At 39.3% G+C, this 10,455-nt stretch overlaps 1 protein-coding gene across 1 annotated transcript in view; it reads right to left on the bottom strand.

Moving 5' to 3' along the window:
* TNFRSF1B (tumor necrosis factor receptor superfamily, member 1B) overlaps nucleotides 1-10,450 on the bottom strand; it is a gene marked incomplete at its 5' end in the record, with an annotated part of 13,117 nt that extends 2,667 nt beyond the window's left edge. The window contains 7 exons of the mRNA XM_010183869.1: nucleotides 53-127; nucleotides 899-1,086; nucleotides 1,182-1,275; nucleotides 2,164-2,313; nucleotides 2,948-3,076; nucleotides 4,164-4,266; nucleotides 10,403-10,450. Coding sequence (XP_010182171.1) covers nucleotides 53-127; nucleotides 899-1,086; nucleotides 1,182-1,275; nucleotides 2,164-2,313; nucleotides 2,948-3,076; nucleotides 4,164-4,266; nucleotides 10,403-10,450 — 787 coding nt within the window. The remainder of the gene's footprint in view (nucleotides 1-52; nucleotides 128-898; nucleotides 1,087-1,181; nucleotides 1,276-2,163; nucleotides 2,314-2,947; nucleotides 3,077-4,163; nucleotides 4,267-10,402) is intronic.
* Between the last annotated feature and the right edge of the window lie 5 nt (nucleotides 10,451-10,455).

Raw genomic sequence — 10,455 nt, 5'->3', positions numbered from 1 at the left:
ACGCTCTTTCTAATATTTACAGATCTGCTTGTTTGCATTTCATGAATCTTACCTTTTTTTTTGGAGACTAAGCAATAACTCAAAATAATTATTATCAGGACCAGTAACAATGGTCCTGCTACTGCTCCTGAAAAGAAATTAAAAAGATAAGTTATTTAGCAGGTTGATCTGACAACTGATCTAATTAGAAAGAGGTAGTTTTGTAGTTTCTGTCCATGGCTACAAAAGCTAAATTTAGAATTATCAGGTGTGCGTGACATTCATATTCGGTGCCTCTATTGTCAGATACCAAGGTCTCATTTCAGTATCCACCACTTCACAAAATTGAATTTTCCTGTCCTGAAAAGTGAGAACAGACTTTTTGTGTAAGTCACAAAAGATTTCTCTCCAGGCTAGCAGTTTGTTAAATACAAGGCCAGGCAGTCCAGAATGTTCCTAAACACCTATGCCTTCTGGATCGGTTGTGATCAGGAGAGAATACATCCACACTTGTGAATGCTATAAGGACATCCTGTCTCAGGAAAGGCTGCCAGAAGTCTCCAAAGACCTCTCACCAGGCAGTTTATGAAATCAAGCTTGCCTCAGTCCAGAATCTGAGATGCAACCTTTTCTACCAGCTCCTTCGTATTAGCGGTTTTAAGGAAATGCCTTGTATAATCTAGTTTGGGGATTTGTAGAAATATTTCCAGAATTACAAAGACTACAGAATGCACTGGGATGGTACAGATGCATAGATAAATAGTATGCACCTTACTACAAGCAGTGTCATATTGAATTAATTCAGCTGTTCTAAGGTTCTGCCTGGTACAGGCAATTGGTCTTGGAAAGAAACTGAAAACTGAATACAAACTTGCTTCCTAGCCAGATAAATGTGATTTTAAATGAGTTAATAGCTCACCAATGATCTGAGACATGTCAGAGTTTAATGTGACAGATCGAGTTATTATTTCAGGTTTGCTGGAGGCTGCGCTTTGAGTCAAGAGCAAGTTCAAAATAGTGTGAGGTAGAACTGTGGCAACCACTGATCCTGAGTCACTGCAAACAGTGTCATTCGTGCTGTTTCCAGGAACAGCCACTGATTTACAACTGTGAAAAAAAAAAAAAAAACAAAAAGAGAAGTTAGGAAAGAAAGCAACCCTGCTCACAGTTAAGGTTGCAATTAGACAGAAACACTGGCTTACACTGTATGGGGTATACAGCTGGTATCGTAAGATTCCTCACGTGAAAACGTGCCAGGGGGACAAGGTTTACATTCTGTATCTGTGCTGTCTGTCCCTTTAAACACATAGAAAAACTCTAGTTAGTCATCTAGTGAGAAACAAGAATGAATAATCAAGGTCTGCGGTACAGATCCTGGAAGTGATAGAGAGGCAGTACACAAAATGCAGCATTTAACTGTCACAGAACAGATTAATTTGAAACACTCAACCCAAACACAAATCAGAAGATTAATCAGCTGTTAGCTTTGTGCCCTTGATAGTCAGTCTTTTTCAAAGACTGTAAAAACCCACCAAAAGGTTAAAATGTGTTACTGCAGACAGAGCTGAGCTTTTTCACTAGTCCCTGACAGCCTGACCACCTATGCCATTCTGTTGGAGTTCTGTATGTTTCCAAATTACTCTTTATTTCTTACAAATATCCAATGTTCCACCTCTTTGAATATTATTGATCATCTTGAGACAGCTACATTGTCAGAGTGGTGACTTTCATCACCTAATGAAGACAGATTAATTCAGCGGGATAGCATAGAGTCATATTATTTACCCTAGGCAAATTCAACCTGAAGCTCTGTTTCGAGGATTTAAGCAGGAATTAAGTGGTCTTGAATCTGAGTTACTTGTATGGAAGAAATCATATGGTAGAGCAAAAGAAAGGAAGATTAAGTTGGACTGAGGAACTTTATGATATCTGGTAGTAACAGATTGCAACATGTCCCTTTGGATATGCCCCCTGAGAAAACTGTTGTTTTAATTACTGCCCACTTGCCAAGATAATGCTTGCACTTAAAAAGAACGCATAACTGTAGGGAATTAAAAGACAATATTCCTGTAATTTATGGAATTGGAGGCAGATTCAGAAGTATTTATGGACTATTGATGCAAAAAGTAACCCTCTTTATACAGTAAAACTATTCTGTGTGCAGAGTGTTCAGAATTTAATTACCTCTTCTGGAAACTCGATAACCTTTTCCACATTTTTTATGCACCTTACATATTGTGCAGTACTCGTATATTCTCGAAATGCAGTACTCATTGGGTGGACAGCTACAGATTCTGTCCTGTGATGTAGTGCATGTTTGATTCTGCACAAATCCTGTTTTTAAAACAAGAATAAGGCAATATGTTGTCAGTAACATTTAAAACCACAGCCTGCAATGTTTCAAGTGAATATGAGGTGATGATCACGTATCACAAACTGAAGACAATTTTGCAGCTTCTGGCTAGTATACCATCATAAAACAAGTATGTTATATGCCCCAACATCTACATTTTCTGGAGAGTTTCCTCTCTCTAGGAAAGGAGAAATTTGCATCTGTAGAATTCACACTTGAAACTCTGTACGTGCCATTGCATTGTATGGTATCACAACCATAAATACGCACATTTGTGTTACCGTGCTCATCACTGCAGTATCTGGGGGGCACACTAAGATTCGCAGTCTATGCAGATCATACAACTATATTTAAAGTGATTGGAGACCTTACTACAGACATCTTCATACTGTAATTAATCAACTTTGTACGATTATTTATTTAGATGAGACCAAAGGTCCTTTGAACAACTTAGCCTGTATCCTTAGAACTGTACCAAAAGCATGAGAATGGGACTATACAAGTGACAGACAAAACCTCCTAGTTTTCTTAGGAGAAACGACCTAGGTTAAATCAAGTCCACTTTTTGAGCAGGCTGTTAAAGTCACAAATGCCTTTTCAATAATTCAGGCCTACCTTTCCTGCAGGGTGGCAAGCAGGCAAAGCACTGGGGAGACCGATTCCAGATTGCTGTGTATGTGTTGGGTCTACAAGGACTGCACTTTGTGTCCACAGTGTGACTGCAGCTCTCCGTCTTAAACTGACCTAGTAAAGAAACGAAACAAAACATTTATTTATGTTAAAATAAAACCAAACCAAAACATTTATATTATTCTGAAAAATTAAAATTAAGGGGAAGTAGACTGAAAGAAAAAGGTGTTACCTATGAATTATCATCTTTCATCCAATGTGTTTTAAACAAAGGAAGTTTGACAAATCTCTCTAGACATTTTCGGTTCATTTAACCAACTGTGGCTGCTTCAGCATAAACTGATTTCCTGCGTAAACTTCCGGATCTCCCTGACAAGAACTCAGCATTTATTGAGACAAATTTTGTTTGCTCAGCATGTAATGAAAAAAAGAAAGCAGTTTTCTGCTGTGTCTAATATATTAATATCACAAGTTTCTGCAAATGAATCAAAACTCTATTACTAAAATATCCAAACAACATTACAATCTCCCCCTAGAAAAACCCCCACACAACCACCTTTCTGCAGTCAACAGCTTTTGCTAACAAAAGATCACTAGTCATCATCACTGCAGTGTAAGACATAACACCTCAAAGCAGGCAGTTTCTGTAGACTCATATCCAGCCTCTGATAGTGGTCTGCAGATATACAGTAAAATACAACAAAACTCCCTTAATGAGCAATTACAGACTAACCTGTCCAATGGAAATCTCCTTATATAAGTTATATTTTCAAAGTACAGAAACTAAGCTCTACCTCAAGCCCTGTTTCACAATATATTTGCTATTAGTGGGCTTGGGTCTGACAGGCGTTGCCTAATTTTTGTAATTCCCTTGGTGAGCTGCTGCTTCCCCCCAGATGTTGACTTAAAAGTACTTCAATCAAGATACCATGCAAACCTGTGCTTACAAGAGCTCAGCAACCTATCTCCTGGCAAGCCCCAGCCAGGTTAACCTTGTAAGAGAATTCTAATTCTGATGAACAATGTGTCTCTCCTGCAGATATTCTTACAGTCACAGCATTTTATTGTCTTCCAGCCAGAGGGCATTACAACAGCAAAATTCCAATGCTCTTCAGATGTATAAATAATCAGAATGTACTATGTTTATCTGCAAATTGACTGAATTTGGCTGTGAAAAGTAATAGGTTGAACTATAACCCACCTGGAGGGCACTGGCTGCAACATTTATTAAGTCTTTCTTCATAGAATTCAGTGAGGGGATCTTTGCATTGAGCAGACTGTGGTGTATAAGGCAATGAATATTCCTAGGAGAAATTAAAGGAAAATCATGAGTCATAAGTTCATTCTGACCCTAAATCAGAGATTCAAAAGAGACAAACACTTAAAAGATCAGTGCAATTATAACCACCTTTGTTGCCAAGGCCTGATGAAACAGAAAGCAGCAGATGCCAAAAAGTTGACGAATACACAGCTTAGAAGCTACTTGAGACCATTTAGAGGTTCCTCTGTTTTCCAAAGATCTGTCACAATGAACAAAGTGATTTCTCCAGGTTTTAGATTCAAAAGAATGCAATGGAACTGTGGATTAACATCACACCTGGTCACTACTGCATCCCCTAAACCAAAGGGCTAAGTACATATTCTCAGTTGCCACAATTCAAACAACCTTTGACAAAATGCCAGTGAAACCTAAATTCTTACCTGTGGGCTTATGGGGAAGAAGCATTTTCTGCCAAGTGGCTACATTGAAAGTGATACTTTCTTATTTAGTAGGTCTACTCTCTACACAAATTTAGAGCCCTTTCTGAAAACTAGAAGATGGACTTTGCTACTTATTAATTCCCTCAGGTCTCCTGAGCTGGTAGAAGAAAGAAAGGGTTGGTTTTTTTATCATTCCAGATACTGTGTGATTCCTTTCTGAATGAGAAAGGCCTTGATGTTTAGAAAACAATGTCTCCAAAACCTGCTGCTTCTGAAAAGGAGCAACCGAGTAAAAGACTTAAATAAAAATAAAAAGCCTGCTTCATATGGCAGGTCAAATGCATAAGAAATAGTAATGAAATACAGTGCACCTAATTTTCAGCTCATACCAATCAACACAGCTCAGTGACTTTAGCGAACAAGTGTCAAAATATTTGAGGACCTGCCATCTGTTTTCAAAGGGAAAAACATACTCACTCAAAAGAAAAAGGCTAATGTTAGGTAGTTCAAGCGTAGGAGTTTCCTGGTAGATGAGAAAGACGCTGTTCAAAAGCATGTGATGCTGCTCAATTTTCTACACTCTGAAGAGATTGCTACATGTATAATCTACACACATTTAGAGAAGTACTTAAAAAGTACTATTAAAAAGAGAAATCAAAACAGGAACAAAGCCGTTTGGAGAGCAGTAATTAAAATATCCTTCCTCCTTACTGAAAAAACATGTTGATTATCTACTGTGTCTTCACATCACTGACAAAGTAGCTTAACACTTCCCACTCTCAACAATTACTTAAAGGGAAGCCAACATTTTTTTATACAGTTTGTTGATATATTTTACCTCTTTATCTAGCTGTACATCAGAAACAGGATTTCATCCAAATACTCAGTGGTCAGTGTCAAAAAGAACCTTTCCTGAGAATGTGAAGGCTGAGAAAGACCTCCCTGAGTTTCAATAGTCATTCCAGAAAAGAAAAAAGGAAAGCAAACTATATAAGTGGAAGTTTCACTGCTTCTATTTAAAATGATCTCCTCTGATCAGTCAGGTGAGTTAAAGACTCAGAACTAGGGAGACTGTGGATGGGTTTCACCAATACCATCCTCATTCTCTCTCAGCCAGATCAACAGCAACAGTCAAGTTGTAAACTGAGGAACAAACTTATAAAGATGCCTCTAACAGGCTAGAAACTGTGATAGGGTGGGGAAGGATGAAAAAAACCAAACTATTCCCCTTCTTAAACACTAGAGCAGGTGAAGCAAGAAACAGCTGCTGAGCACAAGCTGCATTTTTCATATTCTGCTCTTCTGATGTCTTTTGATGAGAAGAAAGCCAGTTTTGCAGGAACCATGCTGCAGCCTCAAATATCTCCAGAATCTATTTTGGCCTCCATTTTTGCTTTCCAGTAAAAGGAGCTTATTTAAAGGAGGCTTGCACAAGGACTGGTGACTTTGAAGTAAAGCCAGAACACTGGCTCTAGCATTATCGGTTTCATCATTATTGATGAGAAAAATAACCATAATAATTCAAAAAGAAAACCAAGGTTTTTCAATACCTTCTACAGGAGGGTAGAGGTTCCACTTAAATTTGAGAAGAAACTTCTTCTCAGTGAGGGTGACAGAGCACTGGACCAGGCTGCCCAGAGAGGCTGTGGAGTCTCCTTCTCTGCAGACATTCAAAACCCGCCTGGACGCCTTCCTGTGTAACCTCATCTGGGTGTTCCTGCTCCGGCAGGGGATTGGACTGGATGAGCTTTTGAGGTCCCTTCCAATCCCTAACGTTCTGTGATTAAGTGATTCTGTGACCTTCTAGGTTCAGTAATAACATTTAATACTGGACTTGGTATTACACCCTCATAGGATGGGGCAATGATAAACCACACCATTTGCAAATGTGAGCTGACACTAAAATCTGAAGAAGAAAAGGGCTCTGCTCTCAAAAGCTTGAGGTTTTTTTAAGTTACTTTCTTGTTTATTAAAAGAATAATGATCAAGTGTCACCATCACATTTTGGCAGTTATTATGATCAACTTCATTAAAACAAGCACTTGAGAGTCTTTTTAAAATGCAAAACTTCACTGAAAGAGCAGATACAGGGGAAAAAAATAAAAAAAGGGGGGAAGATACACAATAAACCACATCACAAGTTATCCTGCTGGTGAGGCTTCCTGGCAAAAAATGTTCTTATCTCATCCTCTGCATTGTCTGTTTTAAGTATGTGAGTTAAAGGCACAGGAAAACCTGTTGATTGATGGGTTCAAATCTATTTCTCTTAAGCTGTGCTTGAAAGGGTACATCTACTGTCTGATACAATCTCCCTGAAATTTTATCTGATGAGCTGTGGCTCTCAATGACATACAATTGACATTTTCTTGCCAACTGTCCTCAAAAAACATTATGGAAAACTGAAAGGGACTTATAACTCACTTAGATACAGTTTATACACACTCACGAGCTCAGCTTTGTTTGTACTGGACGGATGCCATTAATTTTAATAGTTACTTTCAGTGTAAGTAGTTTAATCAAAGCTGTTAGTGCCAGCAGTCTGTGCCAGCAACCTCCTGCTATGTCAGAGAAAGTGTAGGGCTCTTACTGGGTATAAAACTCTCCTGGATTGCCTGGCTACAAGAAGACCACACTTTTTCTAGCTGTCTCACCAATTTTAAGGCCTGAGTTGGGCACTACAATATTTGCTGCCCAAAACAAAACCCTCCGACATCCTGACCCATTGGCTACTTTGGGCTGAAACACGGATCAGTAGGGGCCAGATATTTTTCAACAATCTTTACATTTTGTTACTTTTTGTATCTCTCCTAAATCCTCATTTTGTCTTCTGCTTTTCTGTGATTCAATGTTCTGCAAGTGTATTGTGTGAAGGAAAACTAACCTGATGCTGCATTTTTGCGTTATAGCCTTAGAACTCCTCACAATAGATAGTGGTGTCTACTGGTAGCACACTTTTAAGATATTTATATGGTCAAAATGAAGACTTTGGAAGATTTCATTTAATTTGACAGGTACAAGTAGAAGTAAAATGCCTCATCTATCTAGTAGCAGAGGCACACACATTGTTAAGCAAATTAAGCAATATATTTTGGCATAGAAATGAGTAAACTGTGCTTGCCTTTGACTACACAACTCATGAGGGAGATTTTTGCAATCCTTTTGTATTAAGCAATAACTAAGAAGTTACATCCAAGAAGTCAATGACTTGAGATTCTCTCTCTGCAGTTCCTGCATTGAAAATTCAATCATTTTCCCATCTGCACCACAAATATCCAGTAGATAGGTGACCTGATTTGTTACTGGAGAGTAGTGGGTTAACAGCAGCCTTCGTACCAACTAAGAGGTTAGTACAGACTCTTCTAAATACATAAGCACAAGCACAATTGTTTACGAGATTCCCTGTATCCTACTCACTGGAAGGTAAAACTAGCAGAGAACATGCCTGTATGTCATGATTTTCAGGCCTGCAGCTGTATCTGTGCTGTGTGGAACAGCATCAGCAGGGCAAAAGGGCCTGTGGGCTGCCCCTTCCCATGCAGTCGTACAGAGAGTGGCCACAGCCGAGACCCTGATGTCTGTGCCAGAGCTGAGCTCGAGTCATGAACTACAAAACAAGATTTGGATTCAGACTTCTTCAGAATTAGAAGGGCTTCATCCAATGCACCAACCTGGCTCTACCGATTGGTGAGGATTTCCAGGTCTCAACTACCCGCATCACAGTGTAATGCATTCCCTATGTGCTGAATATTAATTATAATGAACATAACTTCCTTTAACCCCTGCTTTACAGCTTGTTCCTGTATTCTTGGGCTTTATGTGTAATTAAATTTAAGTATCTTCAATAATAGAAACAAAACACGCTAATACAATGGATGAATACATATATATATTAATCCATTCACATAGCATTCATTTTCACTCAATGAGGCCTTTCAAACAAAAATATTTAACCATGCATTTTAACCCTAACTCGCAAGTCTACATTTTTATTGTCTCTTTTTCATACAGTTGCCTTCTTCAAACTCAAGCTGTCAAACAAAGAAGTCTGAGCAGGAACTACATCTGGTGTATGATGCTCTTTACGCACATGAAACCACAATGAAGTCACCAAGGTCTCTGATGTAAAAACCTGTTGCTATGGAAATGACTTGAGGTAAAAAGATGATGTTTGCTGAGCGACCAAACCTGCTGAAGGCAGGAAAAACCAGAATTCTGTTTAAAATATTTAAACTGGTCATTGACAAAAATAATTCTATTTAAGATTACTTATCAGATAACAGCAAGTCGAATAAAAATCAGCTGGAGTTGTATCAGGCTGTACCAACTGTACTCAAACTATAAAGCTTATTTCAAAGGTGTGTTCCTTTGAACAAATATATCTCTAAAATTATGAGTCCATGATGTGATTTGTTCTCCCATCTTATATTGTACTTTACTTCTGTAAAGCAGGAGTCTTTGCAGAGCCACAGACTCCACAACTCTTCTTTGGTTTGTCACAATGAGAAAAGTGATGCTGAAAGTTTCTTTCATGATTTCCATCATTACGTTTAGGGTGAAAGGAAAGTTAATTCCTTTCAAATCAAAGCCCTTTGGTCAGCAAGAAGAATGACAAAACTTTACACTTAAATTCTGCGGATAAGGTCTGCTACAATTCTGAGACTTTCCCTCTTTCAACTGCCCTAATGTATCCACTCCAAGGTGTTCAGTGAATCAGGTTCAAAATACTATCACCTTACAAACCATGGCTGAAATCAAAGTGAGGGAGAAGCCATTAAAATAATTAATTTAATAGATTATCAACCCACTATAGCACCCAGTATTCCTTAAAAGACCACTGTGTAAGTCTGGGCTCAATACACATTTTGACATCCTCACCTGATTTCCATGAACCTTTGCCTTACCGAGGCTCAATTAATATGATTAAACAAACATGCAAGTAACACACATATCCCATGAAAAAGCAATGACCTGGACATCTTAGGAGCTTTTCCATATTTATTTTTACAACCCAGGACACTTTAAAATCAGATAGAAAAATGCTATCAATATACCAGTACAGCAAAACAGATCCCATCAAGCTCTTTGGTTTAAAACAATTAAAAGCATTCATTGCCAAATAGCGGTACAGTTGGATATAAAAGAGAACAGTCACAGCTGCATCACATCAGGTCTTAGATGTAAATTAAAAAGCTTTTCTATGTAAATAGGGAATAGTTTGAGGGATCCAACGGAGCGCAACAAGCTTTTCCTGTTTAAACAACGCTGTAAATGCATACAGATTTACACTCTGCACTTGCCAGGACACTCACAGTTTTTGCAAATACTCAACCAAGCCTGAAAAATCAACCTATTTCCAATGAAAATCCAGGAAAAACTATTAGTCATTGCTCTGGGAAGCCAGGAAATAACAAAGGAGCCAAAGGAGCAGGATGAGCTTTAAAGAGGTCTAAGAGTGGGACTTGAAGCTCCTGCAGAGCTCACACCGAGTTCAGTACAAGCAGAGGGAGACAGACAGGCAACCCCAGGGACGGCAAGCACAACAGGAAAGCGATGCCCGCTTGCATTACACCTCTGCAGGCACAACGGTGCAAGGATGCCCACTCGCATGGCACCATGCACTCCGCAGCCGTCACCATTCCGCTTTTTTTTTAAAAGCCACTGGGTACCGCAGAGCGGCGGCGGCCCCCTCACTTCCCCCCGGCCACGCACCGCGGCGGCTCCCCGCGACCCCGCACTCACCCGGCCGCCCACGGCGTGGAGGAGCGCGGCGAGGAGCGCCCAGCGCAGCCCCA

This window comes from Mesitornis unicolor, unplaced genomic scaffold, assembly GCF_000695765.1.
Source record: "Mesitornis unicolor isolate BGI_N332 unplaced genomic scaffold, ASM69576v1 scaffold34214, whole genome shotgun sequence".
Classification (NCBI taxonomy): domain Eukaryota; kingdom Metazoa; phylum Chordata; class Aves; order Mesitornithiformes; family Mesitornithidae; genus Mesitornis; species Mesitornis unicolor.
Note: the sequence above shows the minus strand (reverse complement) of the source record. Positions and strands in the feature narration are given on the sequence as shown.